The sequence below is a fragment of the Neopsephotus bourkii genome, unplaced genomic scaffold, assembly GCF_033783945.1.
Source record: "Neopsephotus bourkii isolate Nb327-2 ecotype Australia unplaced genomic scaffold, CSIRO-AGI_Nbou_v1 NB_1476, whole genome shotgun sequence".
NCBI classification, from domain to species: domain Eukaryota; kingdom Metazoa; phylum Chordata; class Aves; order Psittaciformes; family Psittacidae; genus Neopsephotus; species Neopsephotus bourkii.
The window spans coordinates 303,243-330,321 of record NW_026901952.1 but is presented as its reverse complement, the minus strand read 5'-3'; the positions used below and the strand labels follow the sequence as shown (position 1 = coordinate 330,321).

At 39.9% G+C, this 27,079-nt stretch overlaps 1 protein-coding gene across 5 annotated transcripts in view; it reads right to left on the bottom strand.

Annotated features, from left to right (window-relative positions):
* KCNN2 (potassium calcium-activated channel subfamily N member 2) overlaps window positions 1-27,079 on the bottom strand; it is a 91,304-nt gene that overhangs the window by 30,185 nt on the left and 34,040 nt on the right. For 3 of the 5 annotated variants that reach the window (XM_061369131.1, XM_061369134.1, XM_061369133.1), the window contains exons 1-5: window positions 26,088-26,571; window positions 25,544-25,624; window positions 24,199-25,307; window positions 23,891-23,986; window positions 4,436-4,854 (exon numbers count right to left, since the gene is read on the bottom strand). In XM_061369131.1, the coding sequence (XP_061225115.1) occupies window positions 4,436-4,854; window positions 23,891-23,986; window positions 24,199-25,307; window positions 25,544-25,565 (1,646 nt within the window). In that variant the 5' untranslated portion in view covers window positions 25,566-25,624; window positions 26,088-26,571. Of the gene's footprint in view, window positions 1-4,435; window positions 4,855-23,890; window positions 23,987-24,198; window positions 25,308-25,543; window positions 25,751-26,087; window positions 26,572-27,079 lie in introns of those variants that run through there. The other 2 variants (XM_061369132.1, XM_061369135.1) reach the window with 2 other exon arrangements.

Below are 27,079 nucleotides of genomic sequence, written 5' to 3'. Positions count from 1 at the left end.
TTTAGTCAGCCATGTCATCCATTCATTAGCACTGAGGCAACAACCATAACCCAAACTCCTCACTGTGGCCTGATACCCAGGCCAAGAAGCAAAAGAAAACCAATAGTATAGCCTAAACCCCCATTTCAAGGTGCATTTTTCAAGTGTGTTAAGCTACTGGAGCAAGAAATTTTATTTTGTAGTGATAAGAAATTGATTTCTGCTTCAGTATGATCACATTTTCTAAGGACTGTTTTTAAGAAATTATGGCAAATAGTTTTGATTCCTCTAGCAGCAAAATACTCTGAATAGTTTAAGGTGTTGGTTAAAATGGGGAGGAAAAAAATGAACTACTGCATTTAAAAATGCAAAGACCACAGGATGTGTCTTTGTATCCAGTAATGAGATAATTAAAAAAATCCATAAATTGCTCTCTGATCTGAAAGAATTTGGACCGTGTACAACCATTTTTGCTGAACAGAAGAAAGACTGTTGCCTGAATTAAGTTTTACACATTCAAGATTAATAGGAAAGAGAAGGAAAAAAAAAAAAGGCATTTTGTCTCTGAATGCAGATAAGTCCTCCTTTGTAGGTATTCTCTTCAGACTTTTGAATTTAGAGAAACAGTCTTCACTTTGCTCACCATTCTTACGAGACACTGGAACTACACATGAGCTTTTCCACTCCTCTGTGTTCTCATACAACTGTTGTATGTATAAATCCTCTGTAAATAAAAGGGAATTTAACCTACACAAAACTTTTCCTGCTCTAGTTAAATGACCCTAAAAAAGAAGGTATTTTTTAAGTAAGCAAGGAGAGTTTTTTGTGCTTGTTTTCAACTTTTTGTCTTTTGCACTTCCTTCCCCCAAGTTGGGTCTACTATTTTTGGACCAGTCTATCTTGGCTTGACAAATTCTTGTGAGGGGATGACTATACCCATTACCGCACCAGTTATTATTACTTTCCATATCTATAAGGCTAATTCTATAAATCCAAACAAGCTGAAAAATATGTTCTTACGTGTATTCCCAAAATTCTTTTGCTGAGAACACACAAACAACATTGTTCTAAAGAGAAGGAAAATCTGAATTTAGAAGAAATCAAGTTCTACACACATTAGAATAAGTGCCTCTGCTTCCTCTATTAAATGTACATAAACTGTTTTCAAACAGCTGAAAACCCCATCACTTAAATATTAGTGTTTCCAAATACACTTAGGAAACCTATTTCTCATTTGGATCAATTGCTCTTTTTTGGATTTGGTTTATGCATATAAGACATTCTCTGATGTACTTCTGCGACAGACTGCCTTATTGCCTTCATTGTCTGATAAAACAGTAGATCTGTTGTCTGTCAGTAGCATTTGCAATGAAAATACAACCAACTACATCAGTTTTTAGTTATGAGTAGCTTTGAGAGATAAGTATTACAAAAGAATAGCTTAACATTTACTGTTAATCTATACTCAGTCTGCAAAACCAGGAATTAAGGCTAGAAGGCAGAAAAGAATTCATTCATAGCACAGCTTCAAGTCAAGATGATGGGTCATCTTTGATCACTCCTGCATTGAATATTTAACAGTTAACATCTGCCGCCACTAGAGAAACATGACTGCCAGTATTACACTTTAGATCCAGGGTGCCAAGAGAGGGCAAGAAACTGTGATAAACAGCCAGCATTATCAATACATAAAAATTTTTGATCTGCTGACAGTAATTAAACATACTGGCTAGGAAAAAAAAAAAAAAAAGACACCATTGCTTCAGCATTTGGGGGCTAAAAATGGATTTAAACTAAATACTCAGACTTGGTTTGGTTGGTTGGTTTTGGTTTTTTTGTTTTGTTTGGTTTGTTTTTTTTTGTTTTGTCTTGGTTTTCTTTGCTGTTTTTTTTTAACTACCAGTAAAAACATGCATACTGGCACTGCAGAAACTGTTAAGGCAATTTCCAATGTAGTGAAGTGTGGCCTTGGGATTACACATACAGTGTACAGTCTAAGATAAGGTCCTCAAGCCAAGCAAAGAATCTAAACGCATACTGCGAGGAAACCCGATTAGCTAAGAAACTTTTTTTTCTCCTGCATGAATTACAACTGAATTACACGCAGATGCATCCACCTTCTTCTACCAAATAAATACTTAACATTTTCCTAGCCGTCTTCATGTGTGAGCTGCTTACTGGAAGTTTTGTGAGGGAATAGTATTTCCAAGAATTAAGACAGGTGTTTACTTATTTGTAGAAAACAAGAATGCGCAGACAGCAGAAAAGGATTTCACGTTCACACACAGATGGATTTGTGTGTATGTGTTTAGTGTTTTTTTTTGTTGGTTCGTTTTGGTTTTGTTAAAACAAGGAAAGAATACATATCACAAGCTGATGGGCAGAAGAAAGGATGCCTAAATGAACTGCTCAGTCTAAACTGACTTCATTGCCAGAACTTAGAGAGTGGTACAAACAGTGGTACAAAAAATGGTGCTAAAAATGTACTGAGGAAGCAGAAAATCAATTTCTCTTCCCAGTTCTGCTGCTGTAAATCCACAGTAACTCCAAACACATGACAAGAGCACGTTAAACCCATGTTGTGCATTCAGAAGGCAAGGTACTTTCTTCCTTTGCACAGAAAAAAATAAAAGATGAGCAAGAGACTACCTTCTACATAACCTAGAAAAGCAGCATGCTTCTCACAGTAGAGACAGCTCTTCTCTAGAAAAGCAAAGCAAATTTATCACTTTTCAATGACATAATGCTCTACTTTTTTTCTTTTTTATAAGCCAAATATTTCTATTTTAACAGCTATAAACAACTGACAACCTTGCACAGAGCTACCTCAGTAACAAGATCAGTATGGGAAACTGCAAAAAGTAATCTGCATACAGGGCTCGTAATTCATACATGAAAGTAACATATTCATAAGTGCTCTAGACAGTGTGCCTTGAAAATGTTATAAACACAAACACCTATGGAATTAGATCCAATAAAAACTTTGATTTTCATTATGAAGCCCACATATGACAGAGAGCAATACACTGATACCACTAATGAAAAGGCAGGTATTAAAACCTATGTAAATTAATCTTCCCCTCTAAACAAACATAGAAACCTGAGCAGTAAAACAGGAACAGTTTCTGGCATTGTGTGCACAGCAACAACTCATACTTTCCCACCTTTTACTCCCAAACTCCCTCAGCCAGGTTACTCTGAAGCCCTTCCAACCCGTTTATACTCATTTGGCTGTCCACCATCATTATCTGAACTACATTCTGCCCTCATGGATGACCTTAAACTGCAGTCCTGGAAACTACCTTGCTCACCAACCCACTTGCTATAATTAGCATTCTGAGAGCTCACAGTACAGCCATTAAGGCACTGAGAAAGACACGTCCTGCCTCAGCTCAATGCCTATCAAGCGATCAGTCAGATGACCATTAAAACAATGAAGTCTTTATTCAAATAGTCAACTCGCCTGCCTCAAGCCATAAGCTGTCTCTGTAAGATTTTAAACAGAGGCATGGATAACGATGCTCTTTCATGTTACCTTCCTCACTATGAAATGGGGTGCTTCCAACTCTCCCTTCCTATTCCCAGGACACTGCAGTAAGTTGAAGATGTTCCACCTCATGTAAGAAGAAATTCACTCCAGATCTAACAGTTGTCCCAGGCACTAAATCTTTCATAAAGAATCATTCTAATTGTCCTATCTCAGGTTCCTAAGCAATCCCATCCAATCAGAAGCTTGTTTCTTTTTTGTTAAAGCTATGTTTCAGAAATCAAATTTCAAGCTGTTAGCAACTGTTAGCACTTCAGCTCCACTGAAGTCTGTAGGAGAGAGGGTAGGAAAACTACCTGAAATTAATGAAAATCTGCCTCTCAAATGCACTTGTTCTGATTTTTAGTAGAAGAAAAAAGTTGTATTACTGTAATTGTTCCGCATGTTCCCTTTTCTTGATCTTGCCAACTCCCCAAGAGTACTTCACCCTTTTTTTTTTTTACAAACTCAAATTAGAAAAAACAAACAAACAAAAATCAACAACGTAAAAACCCCTCATATTCCACTGGAGTTTTACATGGCTATTTTATCTACCTTATCCTCAATAAATTTAACTTACAAACATAATAAATTAAAGCTAGTATCAATGCAGAATATCAACAACTACTTTTAAAGACATTTTATGCTATCCATCCACTGTGTTTTAGCAAGCATGCCTAAAGTTATACCAAAACACTGATACCAAATTGCAATGCTACAGTAAACAGCATGGCACAAACCTCTCTGCTGAAGTCCTTCAGATCAACAGGCAAAGCATTCCTGACAATATGTGACAGAATCAACATTCATAATATCAAGGATCTAGAAGTTCTGTTCCATTAAGTATTTAGGTCCCCTGACTCCAAAACTGAAGAGTAAAAACAAGAGAGAAAACAGAAAGATAGAACTAAACAAACACAGCAACCTTACCTTTCACAAGCTCGGACAGTCCATGCAGCAATTATCCATAATGAGATACTAAAAACCAACAGTACAGTTCCTGGACATATTGTCATGAGAGTCTTCATAACAAAACGGGTATTGAAGTTTATCTTATTTAATGCTCCAATGCTTCTAGATGAGGCATCAGTGAAGAGTTTGCTGTGCAAAAGCATAACTCTGGCAATAAGATACAGTCTTAAGAACATTGGTATAGACAAAATAATATCCACATCAGCTGTTGTTGTAGATGGAGCATAAGAAAAGGCAAGCCGGGCTGTCCATGTAAATGTATAGTTCCCAGGTATGGGATGTATAGCACACACCAGTATTTCCAAGCAGATAAAGAAAATACGCTCGTAAGTCATGGCTATTCTCCAGTCATCTGCTCCATTGTCCACCATGAACAACTGAAATAATAAAATACAAAGTTAAGTTTAGTATGTCATTAAAAAAGCCTTTAATAATGCTATTTTAAAATATCATAGTTTTCAGAGCTGCCAATGATCACTAAAAATAAAAATAAACATGCCATTTCAGAAAACAACATTACTACATCACAATGAAGGGAAACATAATATTAAGACAAAAAGAATTTTTCATGCACTATTTTAAAAACTAAACATGAAACTGAATTTTCACATACTATTTACTAAGAATTCTTCATATTTTCTTTAATTGTCATTTTTGATAAAACGAAACTCTGAAACAATTAAGCTTTTTCCTTCAAAATCAATTACTTACTCTATGTTCATAAAATTGAGAAAAATTTAAGAAAGTGTGAAAGTGTTTGTAGAATGGATATCTAAATTACAAGCTGAAAATACTTTCTATGATGCAACATTAAGCCTGCCCTTGCCCACACCCATGCATCAGCTTGGGTATCATAATGCCAGCTTTTTTCAAGCGTCAGGCACCAATACAGATAAATGTAGGATGCAAAACTACACAAGAAACTGCACAAAGCCTAAAAAAGTTATCTCATGGTGAAAAACTGAAAAACAAAGGCCAGTAAACATGCAAGTAGCCCAGGCCACCAGAGGACATCTACTCTGGCCGTATTTGAAAATCAAATGCACATGTTGGTTCTTTCACAAAGGCCTTTGATTTGCCATGCAGCAACAAAAGTACTGAAACATTTCACACTGTTCAGTAAATGATGTTCCTTATTACTTACTAAATAAATAAAACAGTATTTGTCACTAGTAGAGTATAGTGGTAAGCAAGAAGTTGCAAATACTAAACAAAAAGGAACATAACTCATAATGACAAAGAAGAAACAATTTCAGTGACAGGAGAATAGTTTCTTATCACTTCAACTATAGTTCGAATCTCGACAAGGCCGTTCAGTAAAAAGGCAAGAGGAAATAAAAATACTCTGTCAGGATGTTTAAAATTAGATTATTCAAAACTAATGGGTGAGAAGGAATAGTACACAAACAATGCATTTCTCAATGTAACAGAACTATCTTCAACATATATACAGCCAAAAATAACAATTACTCATCTACACTGCTCTTTGTCCCTTTCCATCTTGCAAGAGTTTAAATATGTAAGCCTGATCTCTCTGTATATATTTTTTAGAGATCAAAAACACCCTCTACATTGTCCTTCCAATATATTCAGTGTGTCTTTCAGAAAACTGCTCCGGTCATTTGTCTAGAAGTGATAACTACAAATAAAATTTACTGTAGTTGAGTTCATACTAAAAGAAATAAGAAAGTTAACCACGGTAAGAAACAAAACAGATTCCTGCATTTGTGGACCTGTTTTTCATTTCTTTACATTCTTCCCCTCCATGTGACTGTACTGGGTGTCAAAGCTGCCTGTATTGGGTGACAAAGCTTTGGTACTGCAGAAGCTGCAGGGCTAGTATCTGCGAGAAGAGGACAGCGCTGTCCTACTCCAGGAGACAGCTGAGCTCATCAGTGAAGCTGGTGGTGCTTCTGCAAAAGCATATTTAAGAAAGTGCAAAATGCTGCCTAGGCAGTGAGAACTGAGAGAAAAATGCGTGAGGAAATGCGAAGGTCAGAGCAGAGGGGGAGGAGGTGGTTCAGGCACCACTACAGAGATTTCCCTGCAGCCCATGGAGAGGACTATAGTGAAGAAGGTACCTCTCTGAAGCCCATGGAGAGGACCATGCTGGAGCAGATACCTACACTGCAGACCATGGAGTACCCCACACCAAAGCAAGGTGGATATTTCCTGAGTAACTGACACCTACAGAGAGCCCATACTGGAGCAGATTCTCCTTCCAAAAACTAATGCCTGGAGAGGACCCATGTTGGAGCAGGTTTATCCTGAAGGGCTACAGACCAAGGAGATGACCCACACTAGAGCTAGAGTGTCAGGACGAAGGAGCAGCACAGAGGAACTGTCATGGACAGACTCCTATTCCTCATATCCACTGTGCCATTCCTGGGGGAGAAAACAGAGGAGCTGGGAATAAAGGAGAGATGTTGAGCATGGGAAGAGGGGAACAGGGCAAGGATTTTGTCTCTTGCTATCCTACTCTGCTTTTACCTAGCAATGAATTATTTTTCCCCACTTAAGCCTGCCAGTGCTGGTAATTGGTAAGGGATCTGCCTGTCTTTATATTAACTCATTAATATTTTCGTCTTATATTCTCTCCTTGTCTTATTAAGGAGGAAAAGTGAGAGAGCAGCTGGGTGAGGGTCTGGTAGCTGGCCAAGATGAAGCCACCATAATTACCTTCCTGCAATGCCATACTATTAAAGACAAAACACAGTGTTGAATTAAGCTAAAGAAACACTCAGTGAATTCAATGTATGTAACATGAGCACATACATTTTCTTTTACCTTTTCTCATTCTACAAACTTCAATTACTAGATACATGAATTGATACTGGAAAGCCACAGTATGTATGTGTGTAGGTATGCATTACCAAAGGAGTGCTGGTTTGTATTTAGCGAATGTACTATTTGGTACGAAGGGTCAAACTTTTAGCGTACAAAAAGGCTCAAGTGCATTTGATTCTTGTGATTAGCCTGTAACTGCTATCAGTCCTATCACGGAAGTGCTACATCAGTTTATGAAGAGGCCCACATATTTAGAACACCCAGAACACAGAGGAGTAGCAGCCAGCTTGACTGAGAAAGAGATAATATAATATCAAATTATATTAAACCTCTCAAATAATACATATATCAAATAATATCTCTCAAATGCTGTGTGGATTTCCAAAGAAAAGAATAAATTAAAAACAGAGCTAGTATTTTAATTCTCAGTATATCCCAAATACATGTCAAACTGGCAGTGTATGAAAATTTCATTTAAAAAGAAAATTTCAAAATCTGATGAAAAAAGTGGTCTTTTGTCCTCCCTTTTTACCTGTCATCTTCACACATTTCAAAAAGAATTCTATATCCAGAAAGGCAATTAAAGAAAAACAATTCAATTTAAAGATGAGAATAGAAGAACACCAAGTTAGCAATTAAAATTTGATCTTAGAATTTTCATAGGAGATAATTTTATTTAATCATGGAGTTTTTAAAAAACTTTGAGATGTCATTGCGGAATAGATACTTGATCATATATTTACCTGCCAGCAGAGGAAATCCTAATGTGCCACAAAGAAAGAAGTTTCTCAGTAGTGCTCACTAGAACAGGTTATGTTTGCAGATACAAAAGACTCCTGTCAACTTCCCTTGACCTCAGCTGTGCCAGTTTCTTCTAAGGAAAACAGTATTTTAAGGTGATACTATCTTCAGCTGTCATATAATGAGATTTAAGGGGTGAAAACACAGAAGGTACAAAACACCACAGACCCAGTACAAACATTTCTATTTCATAAAAACATTAACATTTCAAAATAATATTCATAAGGAAGAATTCCTTACTATACTGTGTCTCTAAAATAAAACTGTGCTGGATCTCAAACACTGGAACAAATATGAGCCTCTGAAACAGGCTGTAAGTAATAATTAAACTGGGACATACTAAGATGACAGAGAAATTAGTACAGATTTTCATGTACGTTTTATATCCTTGTAATTATGCAACCCACTAAATGCAAGTTTCACTTTTCATTTGGAAGATGCAGATGTGTTTGTGCGTTCCTACAAGCTTGCCTAAGTACATTCTCTATTCAGAAACTGAGGAAGGTAAATGAAGAAGAAGAGAAAGAACAGCTGAATAGCACAATTTTAATGGTATGCATACACCCTTCTAGCTGCTTTCAGTCAATCCTGTTATAACCATTCATTAAGTTCAAGATACAACTCCTGTTTGAATGGAGAATGATGGCAGCAATAAAAATAGAATGTAACAAAAGAGTGAGCAAACTGTTCCTATAGAACTGAGTCTTTGCACCTGACAGAGAAGGCCAAAGTCCAGTCAAGGTCAAAGATGTTATGCCTGTTCATAGCTTTCAAATGTCTTCAGCACTGAAATCTAATGCAAGTACTTCATCAGTGTTCCGCAAGGCTCTCCAAATGGATAACTCTCATATACCTTTATTAAGTCTACACTCCATAAGAAAAACATAAGAAAAATTGTTTTCACCTGAAATTGTCATGTATTTTCGACACATTGTATATAAATTTAAGACATTAATGAATATTTAACTTCAAACAAACTTGATATTTGTAGTGCCACACAAAAAAAAACCAACCCAAACATGAAAATAAAAGTATCATAGATATTTATATAGGTATGTGTATATTTACATAACATTTTGTTAAATTGATGTAACACCGGATGAGAAAAAGATGCACAAAGTAGACAGACTGCACACAATGACAGCTGAGACCACAGACTCCTCAAAGCTACATAAAACAAAAGGAGAATAGTTACTTTCATAAATAAATAGTATATCAAAACAAATTTATACCAGATTATCAAAGGATGTTGGTGAATGCAAAGAACAAGGAAACTAACCATTTTCTGTAAATGACTTTACAATGCGGGTAAAAGAGTCAATCTAAAAATTGTATTACTACCTTGCTGTAATACTGTTTGGGTATGTTAACACAGAGGTAATCAGCAAGCAATAAACAGTGATAAAATAGCTTCAGCTGTACTGGAAGTGACTTAACAAATCTCTCCAATTGTATAATTTAAAAATCCAAATTTAATATGGTTAAATATCTGAGTCACTTAAACCTTAATAAAACTGACAGGGCTATGATTCAAGGGTAGCAAAATATAGTCTCTGGGGATGTTGATTTGCCAAAATTTTTGGCCAGACATTTTCCTACAGTTTGTATTCCCCAAAATATCATCTATACAACAAAAAAACCCATAATATCATGGTACTCAGAGAGGACAAAGATACTGCTTTTGCCTTACTACTCCAAACAGCCAAGTTACTGTCCCTCAGCACCCCATCAAGTACAAATTCTTAAAAACCATCTGGAGATGGGAGATAGACTTCTCAAGCCTTTAACACAGTTCCCCCTAACCAGGGGACAAAAAAGACCTTTTCCATCATCAGAAGACGTGTAACCAAACGGTCTGTATGCTATCTAAAGGCCTGTTCTTAAGCTTGAAGAGCCTGCTTAGGTTCCTGAGGGCTGCTGTACTTCTCATTCTAATTACAACACAACAGAACAGAGACATTAATCATACAAGAAGTCATTAAGACATCAAACACCTTCTGCCTGCAAAGCAGAGAAGGCAACTGATGTTTTTCTCAAAATTACACGAGCACTTGGTGATCTGACATTTTTCAGAATGTTTCCCACATCCAGAGTTAAAAACGAACTTTCTAGTAGGTCATTAGAAATTGATCCACAAGGTCTTTACAGAAAATAAACAGAATATTTACATTACTATGTAACAAATGTATTTGCTGGGTGACCAGAGCAATCCAGAACAGCAGCTTCGTAAATTGGCAGAAATGGAATGAAAAAGATACCGTTTCCGACTATAGCTTTTTTCCCCACCAGAAACTAAGAACTAAGCAAGGTTATTTGGATGTAGCCAGCCCTAAGGAAACATTCCAGCACAAACCCAACCTAACCTAACCACAACATTTTCAGAACTCAGCTTCCATCAGCCACCACACAACCTTCTGCTCTTGCTGCTCTGGCTCACTCTCTTAGCAGAGAGCGCAGGAGGACATGAGCTATGCCAACAGTATTGTATCTAAAATAGAAAGATACGATGAAATGCTCAGGTTCCCTATGCACTTCCCCAACTATAAAAAAAATTACCCCACTGAACAAATTTTCATGCTAATAAAATAATTCTAAAACAACAACTAAAAAAATCTCTTTAAAAACTTCTGGTCTTTCAAGCCTCCTACAACTGTTACAATGATCTTGGCAATATGGGGATGGAAACAATGATTTGAACCTTCTTGCAGAACAAAAACTACCTGGGGAGAACTATCCACATTTCAACATTTTTATGTTTTAATTTTAAATTATTTTACAATTCTTCAGTTAGTGGTTTTTTTTCCTTCATTCAATACTAAAAATAATCTGTTCTACAGATCACTGCATGAAGAAATGCCATCTCCCAAAATGTCTGTCATCTGTCACTGTTCCCAATGTGAGAGAGGCCACACTCTCTTCAGGATGATCAGCTTCATTACTCCTAGGAAAACCAGAACCAATTAAAAAAAGGCAGCATTTTCTGAAGAAATTTGCAATGCTTTTGCAAGTGAATAGGGGAAGCAAAAGTTGAGGGAAGAAACACTAAATTTGATGCTAAATCAAATGAGCTAACTCATTCATCCTGCCAAAGGAGTTTACCAGCAACTCTAAGCTTAGAAACCTTTTTTAAGGGCTGACTGGTAGCAACACATCATATACACAAGAATCTTCTCAGCTCCTCCTTTACTGTTTACTGATGACATAAATACTTCAGGAATTTGGGGGAGTTTGTGTGTTTGTTTTTAAACTGGATAATTTTTTATTTAACTGACAATGAGTGAATACACATCAGCACCACTGGAATTGTACAGTCCCTGTAGTTTTCTTACTTTCTCAGAAACACAGTTAAAGTGGGACTTCATTTACGGATATGTTGAAAATAATATCAAATACAGACATGCAGTATCTAAGCATTTAAGCGCTGTCCTAACCAAAACCACTTAAGTAAGGGAAACTAAGAATTGGGCAGCAGCAGAAGCAGAGTGGAGTTAGAGGTACTTGTGTATTTAAAATCCTAAGAAATGTAGTCAACACACTAATCCTAAGTGTATAGAGACATTCCTGCAAGAACTGTCTGTAATTCACCTTGGTAAGTAAAACTGGGAGGGAGCAGTAATAAAGCAGCTATTTAGTTAGTATCTGTTACCCCTGAAGGCCTATAGTGGGCTTCTGACTAATCCGCATAGCAGATAAAGTCTTTAAACTGCTTCAAAGATTAAGTTAAAACATCTTTAAGAAGAGCAATTTTAAGTACCAGCTTAAATTAACACAGTCATGAGTTCCTTTACAGGCATTTATATACCTGTATTTCTTTATAGGTAAAATACTGGTTTACTCGATCACTACTAATTACAACTGCAGCTACTTCCTCAGAAGAAAATCAAAACAAAACAAAAAGCAAAACAAAACAAAACAAAACAAACTCCCCGGAGAAAATCAAATTCAAGTATATCCTGTCAAACAGGCTGAGAAAACTCTGTCTGTTCAGCATGGAGAACAGAAGGCTACATGATGACCTCATAGCAGCCTTCCAGTATCTGGAGGGGGCATACAAGGATGCCGAAGAGGGACTCTTCATCAGGCACTGCAGCAACAGGACAAGGGATAATGGGTTCAAACAGGGGGGATACAGATTGGATATAAAGAAGAAATTATTTACTGTGAGGGTGGTGAGACACTGTAACAGGTTGCCCAAGAAAGCTGTGGCTGCCTCATCCTTGGCAGTGTTCAAGGCCAGGTTGGACAGAGCCTTGGGCGACATGTTCTAGTGTGAGGAGTGCCTGCTCATGGCAGGGGATTTGGAACTGTATGATCTCTAAGGTCCCTCCCAGTCCTAACCATTCTATTATTCTATAAAACACCTCCTACCATGCACCGTACTTGTTGCTGTCTCACTACTTACATGAATGTTACAGCTTCATCAAATCTGTCTAGTTTACAGCAGCACTCTCTGGTCCTTAAAGCTCTGTCCTTAAAGCTACTTCTTTTTCTAAGAAGTTTACAGACTAAATACATGAAACAAGTTTGCAGTAAGTGCTGCCAATCCCCTTACTGTCTACAGTTTAAACATCTAATTTCTGTTCAAAATGTTTTAGAGATCTTTATATTCATAAACATTACACTCAACAAGACAGCAGCAAAAAGTCTGATGTCTAGCAGTTAACACAGGATGATACCAGGCACAATATACAATGCAAAAGTCACCGGTGAAATGCAAGAATTATTAACTTTGAATGAGCTGACATCTCTGATCACAGGCTGGATATAAAACACTTGTTCACCTTTTTTATTTTCTTTCCAAGTGCCAAATGGCAGGGGAAAAGAATGGTCTGCCAGCTTACAGCCACATTTAAGATGCTTTGCTGCATCCTATTTTCATGCTGGGTTGTAGACAAATATCTATTCTTACCTATCTGCACATAAAGATGGAGAGCCAAACATTTTACTATCTGACAACCACATATGGAAAGCAGACTGGCCATGCATAATCCATTGATTCTATTTATTTTATAGGGTTTTTAATACATTTTGCCATTAAACTGTCTTAAAACCATATGGAAGCTAAACTAGGAATACATCAGGCCCAATAGAGGTCTATCCTACAGCACTGATCTAGTTATTCAAAACTGTAACAATGCACACATCATGACAGAATGCAGAATATTGGCTTTTACCATGAAGCCCAAACCTGAATGAGAAGGAGGTAGACTTAGGGTGAAGCCACTTTACCCATGACACCATTAAGATGAAGAGCTGTCATCAGAAACCTTTTCTGCTATACTGGAGTGTGGATGGAAAAGAATTTCTCAAGAATACAATATATCAGTCCATTCCTTATGCAGAGCCCAAGAATAACTCTTGGGCAGTATCCTACAAAAGAATCTACAACTAAACAAACCCGCTACAATCCAGATGTAGTACCTGCACAGCCCAAACTGAATTTTACAGCTATTGCAGAGAGCCCTTCCATGGGCAAAGGAAAAATGGGTAAAGCGCAGCCTTGGTTTAAACCCAGCCAGCATCTAAGTACCACACAGTCACTTGCTCACATCCCTCCTTTCCCAACTATCTTGAGTGAGATGGAAAGAATATAAAAGCCATGGGTTGAGGTAAGAACAGTTTAATAACTAAAATAAAGTACTAATACTACTGATAATAATGATAAGGGAAATAACAAGGGGAAGAGAATATAAAACTAAAAAGGGGAAAGGAAAAAAACAAACAAAACAAACCATCAGTGATGCACAATACAGTTGCTCACCACCCACCGATACCCAGCCTGACCTGAGCAGCAAACAGTCCTGTCCAGGTAACTCCTCACAGTTCATATAGTGGGCATGACGTGCTGTGGTATGGAATAACCCTTTGCTGAGTTTGGGTCAGGTGTCCTGACTGTGCTTCCTCTCGGCTTCTCATGCCCCTCCTTACTGGCAGAACATGAGAGACTGAAAAAGTCCTTTTAGTAACAACTAAAACATCCATGTGTTATCAGCATTATTTTCAGACTAGAACCAAAACACTGCACTGTACCAGCTGCTACGAAGAAAATTAACTCTATCGCAGCAAAACCAGGACAAGAGCATCCTTAGGTTATTCATAATTCAATGTCTGTTTAAAAGTTTCCAAATCTTCTTGAAAAGACATTTTAATAATTACAAAGATGTTAAGGATTGAATCCTTCGCATACAAGGATGATGCTCTAAATTGAAAGGCTCTAAAGATCCCACTAATTTAGATACTCACAAATACAAATTCTCCTCTAAAGTCAAAACACACCTCAAATGTGCATGGCTGATGTAAAAATGGTAACTAATGAGAAATGAAGTGAGAATACTTTTGACAAAAACTTCATTAAACCTAGGTGATATTAGTGAATGCTCAGTAACCATTATTGCTTAGTTGCATTTATTATCTGTTTCAGGTAAAAAATAATTTATTTTTGCTGTCTATCCACACCTGAACATTCAGTCTTTCTCCCCTTTCTGAGGCTGAAATCAGAGTTCTGTGCATGCGACTTCTATGGATGCAATGGTATAGACTGAATCAAAGCTACTGTGCAATTTTTATTTTTAATTAAAGAGATGACTCATTTCCCTGGCTGCAATAGCTCTTATTCTTAAGAGCACAATGACTGTCCCAAAACAAGAAATGCCCATTCACCACCTGGGATGAATCTTTGTTTTCTTAAGAGACTGAAGATAAAGCATTGCTTCATAATGAATTATTCTAAGGAAAGACACTACTGTCAGAGGTCAGGGGTAAGGCAGGTGTGTCTGCATACACTTCTAGTGATGCTACAGATGTTGCAGTGGTATTAATAAATAACTGTAATAAGAATAAAATGTTTCATAAAGATTCCCAACAGTATCTGATCAGGACATACTGTGGAGCACTGCACTCATTTTACATTGCCGTGTTTGTGATACCTGCTAAAGCAGGCGGATAATTGTTGAAAATTATAGACATAACAGGATGACAACAAGTGTCTCATTTACATAACAAATGACAGATCTCAGCAAAATACTACAAGATATGCAAACCTGAGCTACAAATGTAGCTACAAAGTCTTTCCCAGATTACTTCCACAGCACTTGAACTCTCAGTCTTGGCAGTTCATTTAGTCAAAGCATCATTAAAGTGACAGAAAAAAAAAAGGTGAGGATTTCTCCAGGTAATTACCTTTTACAACAAAAACTACAACAGAAATGCTTGTTATACATGCATTTCCTTCTTTTCAGGCTATGTTACACCTACTCGTCAAACCACTGAATTGATATGTATCTGTTTATGGAAGACACACAGCTACACAGCAACAGTATTTATTGCAGACTACAGGAAAGAAAGCTCAGCAAGCTCCCTACCCACAGGTGACAATAAAATCTGTGGCTATGAAACCATGTATATTTATTTCTCATTTTTTTTATTTCAAATATGCTCTTTTACAAGCAAAACCTCTTCGGTTTTGCCTCTGAAACCTTCTTCTGAATACTGAAGTTAGGTCCCTCCCTACAGATACATCCTTACCAATGGAAGTGGTTTTGCAAGACTGTATTTAAGAGTTACACATGTACAGCCTTGTAACTCTCTGCATATGACCCTCATGGCTCCTACATTCTTCACTAGCTTTGTGATATCTCTTCAACTAGAACTCAGTGAACAATTCTGCTGGTCTGTCCCACAACCACAGAACACAGATCTCCCCTACTTATCAGGATAGCTCTACAGTGTTAATATGCAAAAAGTTCAGAAGGTGCCACTTTGACAGAGCATGTTTTTCTTTTAATAAATACTTTCTTTATATTTCTTTATATAAAAATATATATAAAACATAAAAAATGCTTTATATATAAAAAAACGTTTCTGTACGGAAAAAAAAAAAAAACCAAAAAACAACACATTCCAAATTACTCTTAAAAAGAACAAAAGTCACAGTTTTAAAATATAAATATAATTAAGGTCTCCCCTTTGTTTTTACTTTCTACGGAATTCACAGTGGTATTTCCATCTGCCATAAAAAGGTCTAGTATTTCCTCAAATGGAACTTAATTCTGAAAGGTCCACTAGTCCCCACCAAAATGAATGAGATATGGAAAAACCTTAGAACATGCACACATCCCTCTTCAGAAATCATACCTCTTCACTCCTTCATGAAGTATCTAACGTTCACATCCTTTTGTTTTTAAAATGCCAATTTTAAAATGTCAATTTAAAATGTCAATATAAAACTATGTTAATTAAGGACAGTTTTCACACAGATGAAGGAGCAAAATTGCAGGGACCGTTCAAGAGGGAATAGATAAATGAATCAGTAATTTACAGATGTATGATTCCCAGCAACTGTATTAAAACAGTATTATATACAGTATTTATGTATGATACTAACTGAACAGTTTTGGTTGCAAAGGTCTGGGTTCAGATACATTTTCAAGTATAAAAGCTTCGTGGTTTATCACTCCCTTTACACAAGAATTCTTTCTAAGGTATAAAACATGTTCTCATTATAATCTCTTCTGATCTTCTGACAGCTGTAAGAGGAAATTACTTAATGTAGCTTTCATTAAAACAATTAAAACAAGTTCCGTTACTTTACATAATAGAAGTTACACATAATAGAAGTTACACCACTTCATTAAAAATACACTGATAGACAGGTATTTCACATATCACATTTCTGAATGGGAGGTTTTCCATTCAGTGTAACAGATTTTATGTTACTGGGGGGGGGGGGGGAAGAGACATGAAAAAAAAGTTATATAAAATTATTTTTTTGCGTGTGTTGTCCTGATATGTCACTTTTCTCTTTTCCACATAACAGAGCAGTGGAAACTTCCTCACAAAACTACTTGGTTTTCTGCATACTTTGCAGTTTATTTTCAGTTTATAGAATAAACTTTAATATATCCATCTTACCCAAAAGCTAATTACAAGATCAGTTACAGCCTCTTCCCTTAGGCATAACTTACATCTTAAGAGGAGCTTCACAGGCTCAGAGAAGTAACTTATCCTCTAGTAAGGGCATTTACAACAACTTTCACCATCAAAATCACGGGTGAAAATGGCTGACTGAAATCACATAGATGCTTCCTCACCGTTTTTTAATTCTCCCAAGTCCTAAGCAGCAGTCATTCCTGTTCTGATCTCTGCTCAAAACAGACAGAAACACAAGACCCTTCAGCTGCACTTGGCATATACTCAAACTGAGGCAAATCCAAGCTGCACTACCTGGCAGAATTTTATAAAGTCCCCAGAGTTGAAGGATCTAACATACAATACTTTCACATTAAGATGTGAATGTAGAATGCCTCTAAGATCATAGATCACAGTACCCCTGTTGACTTCAGCTAAGCTGCACAATTAATACAAATCCAGCATCTGACCTCTGATTACAAATGTTCTCCTCCAACATGGGCAACAACATACCTTCTCACACTTCATTATGTGCTACTATATCTTGATAAACTTCTAACAGCCTCATCAAAAAAATGGCCATAACAATGGTGTATAAGAACACATAGTCCTAGGAATGGCCAGGCCAATCGCTCAGTGTTCTGAGCATCAGGTTCAACCTCCTCCTACATTCTTATGGAGCCTCTTGGAAACAGAGGCATCTTTCACAGGGAACTTCAGTGCAAAAGGCCTCAGATCCTTTTGGAGGCTGACCAACATTAAAGGATTTTCTAGCCTGCCTTCTGTACCATATGCATTACAGTGCTGCATTTCAGAGCCACTGGGCACCTGTAACTTTTCCTACATCCACAGGTTCTGCAGATGCAAGCTTTCAAAAATTTATTGAATGGAACTAAACCTAAGTATTTTCACAAAAATACTCTAAGGTGGTATTAATATGGCATATACGGTATCCTTGAATTCCAACCTGATATTCTGCTGTTCAATACAAATATGTTAAACTTGATTAGTAGAAGGGAATTTTTTAGTATGTACATTGTTATTGTGCCCTGAATCAAAACTGCTACACAGTGAGTTGTTGTTACCTGATCCAAGGCCTATTAAAATAAAGAGGAAAGAAATCACTGAATCTCAACAGGCTTCAGATCAGAATAAAATAACCATTCAAAGTTTATTACATGATTTTCACCCATTACTCAGCATACTTTTCTCTGTGCTCTTAATCTAACATATTTGTTTCTGCAGTTTTACAGTCTGTGTGTGCAATCCCTGATGTTTCAAGCCAAGTTAAGACTCAGCAACAATACTGCCAAGTTAAGACTGCCAACAAGACAGCTAATAAGATGCTAATGCTAATGCTAATGAGATGCACATGTACCACACCGGTGAAAGCAAAACAAATAATCTGGCCTGCAGGATACCCATTAGTTCATAAGTCAAGAAACTGTGAGGCAGTTTAACTTCCTATTTGCTCATGAGTGCATAATTTTTACAGCAGAACTTTCCACTGATGCCAATAATGAAACTCTCATAAATGGTGTTTATTGCTACCATGCTTTATGGAATTTATTTGCAGGTCAAGATATGTATTTATTATCATTCTTTTCTGTTTCTTGATACTGCCTGTTCCATTTCTTAAAGTTCTCAGGAACAGGGAAAAGAAGAGAAGATTCATGATTCTTGCTCTCAACTGTGATCATTTTCCATAAAGTTAATGAAGGGTCAAAATGTGTCACTCCACATCCATCAGTAGCGTATTATTTTCCCACCACTTCAGAACCATCTAGGGACTGAAAGTGCTTTCTCCTTGGAGCCCTGGTAGGCTCTGCTGTGAAAGCAATCGCTTAACCTTAACTCTGGAGTTTGCAAGACTTTCCACATGCTAGTTCTAGTATGAACTAGCAATATATTTTTGAAATGGTTAGAAATCTCAACTGACACACAGAAGAAAAAATACTATTAACTTCTACCAAGTACCAACTGCTTTCATGAGTGCTTCTCCATGAGTGCAAGCATCTTATCAGGGAGAAGAAAAAGAGGTTCAGATTCTGTCCCAGAGAGCACAGGTTAGCATTACTCAGGATTTAAATTACTATTATTCAGGAAAGGCAGCAGAAGAGCAATGTTTAGTTACAGAAGGGATATAGTAAGTGGTCCAGCATCAAAGGAAAAGTGTTCCAATGGGTATATTTCTCCAGTAACCACATCTCTCAAGAACTACCAGACTGCAGTGGAATGCTCAACAAAAGACATTAAAGACCTCCTACTGGCAATCTCAAAGAATCAACTTTTAACTTTTTGCTCTGAGCAACACACAAAAATGCCAATACAATTTGTACTTAAAAAGCATTTCTAGCTCCAGCAGTGCTAGAGAGAGGCAGAGAGGTGTATTTTTCAATAAAAGTAGGACTGCAACTTTATCATGTGAACTGCCACCCAAAACTTTCTTAAATACCACTGTATTTATTGATCTAACAGCAAATTCCACTAAACACATATGGAATGGACAACAAATTCTCTAGGAACTACCATTTTAACAATATTCCACACTGCTGCTTTAATTATGTAATATAGTATTAAGTAACAAACTGTTTATGCATGAAGTGGATAATTTATACATAAAAAATTATTATGATAATTGGATCACACCACCCTCTTAGCTTTTTATCCACCATCTCTTCAAACTCTCAACTGGAGTGACAGTCAGGGAAATACCTGTTCTGGGCTGGGATAACGATGAATCACATTTTTCCCATTGATCTTCCAAACACAGGGCACTTACTCTAAAGAACTGAATCAACAACCACACAAGCCTGGAGACAGAGCAATGCCTATTTGAGTATCTCCCTAGCATGATGACTTTAACAGCATTAGAGGTATGGTAACAATGGACCAAAAAGAGAGCACACAGATTTGGGGTTGTGCTATTCTCAGCTCCAACATCATTACTGTTTTTCATTAGGAGTTCTTTCAAGAAGAAGGAGGGATATGAAGAAAATCTGCTTGTAATCTTTATCTTCTTTTATGAAAATGGTAATGTAACCTATAAATTATCATTTAAACCCAGTTGGTTTCACCTGACTTTTATTACAGTCTTAACACTAACTCACATCTACTCACATCTACTAACTTTAATTACAGCTCACACTTTATTCTTATAGAATCATATAATATCTTTGGGTTGGAAGGGACGGACCTTAAAGATCATGTAATTCCAACCCCCTGCCATGGGCAAGGGCCACCTCACACTAGACCAGGTTGCTTAAAGCTCTGGCCTTCAACACTGCCAGGGATGGGGCAGCCACAGCTTCTCTGGGCAACCTGTGTCAGTGCCTCACCACCGTCACTGTGAAGAACTTCTTCCTTATATTTAACATAAATTTCCCTTCTGTTTAAAGCCCCCTTGTCCTGTCACTACATGCTCTTGTAAAAAGTCCCTCTCCAGACTTGTTGACAGGCCCTTTAAGCTCTGGAAGCTGCTCTAAGGTCTACCTAGAGCCTTCTTTTCTCCAGGCTGAATGAGCCCAACTCTCTCAGCCTGCCTTCATAGGAGAGGTGCTCCAGCCCTTTGATTATCTTCATGGTCCTCCTCTGGACCCACTCAAGCAGGTCCACATTATGCAGAATATTAAATATAATAACTAATACAATGTGATCACTGAAACCATATTTGATAGAAATACTTCAGTGTTTCCAGTATCACAGCATCCATACGGCTGTCCTTGTCTAAATACTGCAGCTACACCCTCCTGGGGACCCTGGTCTAGCAGATGCAAAGCTCTGGGCAAGTTCCAAGGAACTCAAAACAAAAATCCACATAGCTTTGCAAGCGAGACTGAAAGCACGGGAAGACGGATGCGCGTGTGGCAGGGTGGCTAGCCTGTGCCGGGCAGGTCCAATCCAGTCCAGTCTAGTGAAATCCAGTCCGATCCAATTCAGTCCGGATCCCGCCAATCCGCCCCAGGGCGCCGCGCACGGCGCTGTCTGCGGTGCTGAAAATATGACAGCAGAAACCACCCGTGCCCCGGAGAAACTGAACGTGCTCCAGCTCTGCCACCACCTACCAATCACCGCCCAATCAGGGAAAGAGGCTGAAAATGAAAACGCACTCCTCTCACCTCGATGTATTATTGACTAGAATCACCTGCTATGCTGCCAGGCAATGCCCCACTGACTTGCTTGCAGCATGACTGTTTGGATTTCCTACCAATAAAACAAGGTCACAGACTACTGAAAAGAATGAGAAAGATTATTTCAATTCGCCAGCATTTTAGCTCATCAGAAGTTTCTAAATATTAAGCCTGCGATTGCTGATAATTACTAAACTGTCAGCTTTTTATGTCTCAACATGTTTTGTCTCATGCTTTGTTAAAAAATTTACTTATGTTTAGGTTGGTTTGCTTCTACTACAGTATGAAAGATACCACACTGCAAGAATATTACATTGACCTTCTTCTATTCTATAAAGCATTTTTTCTTCTCTCAGTGAATTCCTGCTTAATTACACCCATTGTTTAAGTCGAAGTATGCTTCAGACAAGAATTAGAAAGGAATGTTCAAACTTGAACAGGGTTGACAAATACCTAGTACAAACACAGGACACACCAAACATCTGTGGGCATGATTCTACAGAAGTGATTCACTCTGCTACACGCAGCAGGATACTTGAATTAAAGGCATGTGTGGCTTCAGAAAACTGTCAGCTTTAAAGATTATTTCAAAACCATTACATTATCAGGGTTACACAGTGTTTTCTTGTGCCTGGGGAAGACACTGTACATTCCTAAGCCAAAGTATTTTTAAGGTACTTCTTGTTTTCAGATGTCAAGTGTAACATGAATTTACCACCTCAGATAGATGTAAATTTTGCTCTGCACATTCTTCATCTTATTTTTAAAAGTAAAGAGCCTCAACAAAACCAGACTACACCTAAATTAAAAAACTATCAGATATCCAGTAGCTAAGGATGGTACTATGCCCTCTCCATCTAGCAAGGCCCTTGAAAAAGAGAACTTCCTTTTCAACATGAATGATAAAGCTCCTTAAAACTGCAGCTCACTCCTAGCCCTACCATGACTACTGCAATTTTCAATGTCTCTCAGATTAAAACAGAGTATTGCTGTTTTACAGGCAGTTCTGTCAGGCAGCACTGACAACTACATTAAACTTGATTAAGTCACATGGTTTCATAATTCCCTCCATGTAACCACATAGAGGAGAAAATTCTTTAAAACAATCAATTAAAAAAACCAACCAAAACGGAATTATAACTTTAAGATTTTTTTTTTCTGATTTGTAATACACTCCTAAGGGAATTAAAAATTTGTAACTCTTTACCTGAAAAAAGAAAAACAACGAAACAACCAACAAACAAATCTTGGAGTAACCATTATAAGCTGATGCATACAGGGACCTACAACTAGTTGGTTATCTTGCATAAAATTTTCTATTTAAAGTTTCTGGAAAATAATTCAAATGTTTACAGAGAGGTTTTTTTCCCAGCTTTGCTCTTCATGCCTCAAGCACCACTTATGGGAAGATACCCCAGAGAAGGCAGCTCCCACACTGCAGCAGCGCCACTTATTTTATACAGATAAAAAAACCTCTTCATTAAGTAATCCATGAGTTTATAGAGATGCTCTTTCACCAGAACACTTGTTTATTGAGTACAATATCATTAAACAGCATTCAGTATCTTTTGTATTTCTTACTGCAGAGAAACTGGGTTCTAAGCCAGGAATAGAAGTTTTGCATGTGCAAGGACTGCCTAATAGGATCCAATTTTGCAAAGAGTCTTCAGTAAGATAATACTTCTCTAACATTACCCTAAGTAGGCGGCTACGGTACCATTTCACATTGAAACTACAGTATTCATTTGCACAGAAGCAGGGTACTATGCAATTCTTACTTTAGCCTTTTTTTAACTGATTGGTACCAGTGGAAAGGAAAAGTCTTCTATGCCCTTGAAAGCTGTTGCTTTCACTTGCAGCTCAACATATTTTTCAGTTAAAGAAGCTGAAAAATCAAAAGCATTGATGTAGCTACACGTAAGATATTTTCCCCCTCAAAACTTTGAAATCTGTTGTATGTTTCAGTTTAGCTGAAATGCCAAATATTTATTTCTTGGTAAAAAAAAACCCAAAAAACACCAACAACTAAAGTCAGAGCTAAGTCCCTTGAAGAGATCCTGTGAGAGTATTTGTGACTTATATCTTCGATCATTACATTCCTTCTACCTGTAGCCCTACCTTTCTTGGCAGTTTTCTTCCGTCTCAATCTTAGCAGCTGTGCAGCACTATATAAAACACAATCCTGGAGCTATTTAAAAGACATGTAGATGTGGCACTTAAGGACACAGTTTAGTAGTGCACTTGGCAATAGGTTAACAGTTGGAGTCTACCTTAGAGGTCTTCTTCAACCTAAACAGTTCTATTATTCTGTGATTTTTTATTTCTTCCCCCTCCTCTTAAACATTCTCCTAGAGTACACTCGTGTCTGAGACAATCCAGTTAAGATTACATACCTCGCACAGTGAAAACAACCTTGCTATCAAGAGAAAACCCATAGAATGAAATTTAATCATTGAGAAATAAAAGACTGTTGCTGTACGTCTCCTACAGAAGATGGAAGGCATGTCACCAAGTGTGTTACAACCTCAGAGCTAAGCAATCCTATAACATAACCACTGGCAACAGCCCCTAGCAAGCAGAGCTTCCTAGCACATACATTCCCACTGCATTTCTTCCTGGAGCCGGAGGTCCGTTCACCAGCGGCAGGCACGTACAGATAACTTTTTGCTTTCTGAATCGTCAGGAAGCGCCAAGTACTTACCACCACTATGTCCTCCGAGAAAACTACTCACCCCCCTCCCTCCAGCTACGTCAACAACGGTCACTGACCCACAGAAGGAAACATTACCTGTATTTCCCTTGCATGGTACACGATGATGAGCCCGAGCAGGATAATCGTGGACAGGCTAATAAGGCATTTCAGAGCAAGGGAATACAGCGACTCCTGCAATAGAAAGACACCACCATCCCTCAGCGACAAGGGGCCGCTCCCGCCCGACGCCACCCCGATGACGGGGCCCGGGCCACCCCATCTGTGCCGTGGGGTAGAGCGCCTCGGGACGTGGCTGGGGCGGGGAACAGGCAGCCCCGCCGCGCTGGCCTCTGTAAGGGGCCGGGGCCGCCTCTCCGCTGGGCCGTCGGAGCGGCTGCCGGTACCTTGGTGTAGGCGCCCCAGGAGAGCTCAGTCTCAATGACCATGACGACGATGCCGAACATGCCGAAAATGAGCGCGTAGTCGCTGAGGCGCTTGCGCTTCTCGAAGAGCGCCCGGCGGTGCCCCAGCTTGTACCCGATGTTCTGGTTCTTCTTCTTGCTGGACTTGCCCCCGCTGTTGTTGGCGCTGCCCGGGCCGGGGCCGGGACCAGGGCCGGCGGAGCCGTAGAGCGCCAGGTTGTTGGAGTTGTTGTGCTCGGGCTTGGAGACCACGATCTCCGGAGCAGTGGGGGTGCCCGCGGTGGCGGCGGCAGAGGGACTGGCGAGCGGCTGCTGGAGCGGCTGCGACTCGGAGTTCAGCTCTTGTAGGTTCCTACGGGACGAGCTCAGGTTGCTGAGCGGCCGCATGACGCCGCCGTTGTACCTGCAGCTGCTCATGGCTATTTCAGTGAATGGGTTGCTCTCCCTGCGCTGGTGGTGGTGGTGGTGATGATGGTGGTGATGGTAGTGGTGGGTGCTGCCGCTGCTGATACTGCTGCTGGGGCTCGCTGCCTGCTGCTGCTGCAGGCTGTGGCACTGGTGGTACTGGGCGTACTGGTGGTGCTGCCTGGACGCGCCGGCATGGCTGGAGGAAGTGAACTCGCTGACGTTCAGCTGGCTGCCCTGCCGAGAGGAGGCAGCGGAAGACAGCGGTGAGGAATGAGTCCGGAACGTGCCCGAGTGGGGCGAGATGGTGCGGAGCAGCAGGGGCAGGTTATCCCCCGCGGCTGCCGCAGCAGCCCCATAGTAGGCGCAGTTGTTGCACTGGAGGCATGGGCTCTGCTGCTGCTGCTGCTGCTGGAGGAGGCTCTGCTTGTCCTGGCCGTGCTGCTGCTGACAATGCGGCGGACGCTGCTGCTCTGGGCCAAAGCCCGCCGGAAACTGGGGCGGCGGGTCCATGCCGGTGCCGTTAAAGCCGCAGGAGGACCGGGCGGTGGTGCACGCTGCGCAATGCGTTATGGTCGGCAGGGGAGAGTCCTGCTGCCGCCACGAAGGGCCCATCCCGGCACCCGTAGGATCCAGCCGCTGCGTTCCATTGGTCGGGCGAACCAAAACAAGGGGCATCACGTCACCTGATGGGGGTGGACCAGCCACGGCGTAAGGCGGTGGGGGCTCCGCAGGGTCCCCCCGCCGCCCCGCACGGCGGGGGGAGCCCGCCTCCTTGGGCGCTCCGCGCCCGCAGGTAAAGGCTGCCTTTGGCCCTTGCTCCCGCCCCACCCCGCCCGCCGCGGAAGCCCTGGGCCTCCCGGGGGTCCCCCCGCCGGGAAGGGGCCTCCGCTGCGGCGCTCCCCAGCTCCCCGCTCCTCACATCTGCACCGTCTTCGGAACATGGGCGCCGCGCTCCGGAGCTGTCCAGCAGCGCCTTCCGCCTGTTTCCGCCTCCGCCGCCCTGCAAAACACAGAGCTGCGCTCGCTCCGGTCCGCCGCCTGCCGCGGGCTGCAGAAGCAAGCCGGGAGAGGCAGTGTCCCCGCGGGCTGCCGTGGGTCTGGGTAGCGGAGAGCCCGCCCCGGCACGTCTCCGCCTGTCACCGGGAGCGGGAGGGCCGGGGGCTGCCCCTACCTGCCGGCCGCCACCCGGGAGCCCCGCTCCGGCTGGAGCTTCACCGTGGAACAGGGTCGGTGTCCCTGAGTGGCTGCCTCGCACCCCCAGCCTTCCCCCCCCGCAACAGTGTAGTCCTTGCCCTGGTCGCCAGCTACCGTTCTGTCTCTTCCCCTTCCGCTCCCAGCTGTCACCAAATAATTCATTCCCGCAGCTCCCTCTGGCAGAATGATGTCTGCCACCAGGCAGTCTCTGCATTTACTTAAAGAAAGGTTCTTTACGGGAGCAATCGTGAACGAGGTAAGTGACTTACCTTGTTAAATGTGTGCCATTCCTGTCCCCTAGGTGATACTGTAGGAGGTTTGGTTTTGTTGGAGGGTTTCGGTTTGTTCGGTTTTGTTGGCTTTGTTTTGGGTTTGTTTTTTGTTGGTTTTTTTTTTTTTTTTTGGTTTTTTTTCCTCCAGTTCTCCAGCACTGTTCAAGCAGCTTGAAAAATCAACTGGGAAATTTGATAATGTGGAAGGTTTCTTTACATCTTCAGCTTCTTGCTAATGTTATAGACAAACCTCACCAAGCCCTTCTAGGGTAACAGCTTATGCCCTTAAAATTTCCATGTCTAACACAGCATCCAGTTTCCTCTGAAGCTCTACACCCTTGAGTGGCTTGCAGATTAGAAATATGGGTGAGGCATTAAGAAGAGTTTTAAAATATACTCAGCTATAAAATTCCACTATTTTATTCCAAAGTGTACCTTTAAATAAAGCACATACAGCACACACACAAACAACCCTCCCTAACATAGTGTCATGGTTGATAGATTATATAGATAATACAGATTGTTTAGAGTGGCCAATACAGCCAAGTTGTGAATGAAAAGCCACACACACGTTCCTGAGTGAATGATAAAGCACTTTCCAAGTACTTCAGTCTGTTTTTAAATTACATTGAAGTGTATTTGGATGCTCTCCATTGCACTCAGTTCCCCTGAGCATCAAAGACAGAAGAAGACATTTTTAATAATGAACAGGATGTTTGACACAGCTTCAGATATTCCATTTTTTGTTTGAAAAAAAAAAAGTAGTTGCTATAATGCCATCTCACTGTTTCTATCTTGCCTGTGTTTTCAAACACATACATATCAAATGGATCTTCAAAAATGAGAATCTCAAGGAACCTGGGCTTTTATCACTCTGTAAATAAAAGTCCTGCACAAGAGTGCTGTTAAAATAGATTTTTTGTGGACTAGTTAAAGATCTAGATAAGACAAGGTTTCGTCATCCCTTTTCTATTCATGCCGTGTCCTTA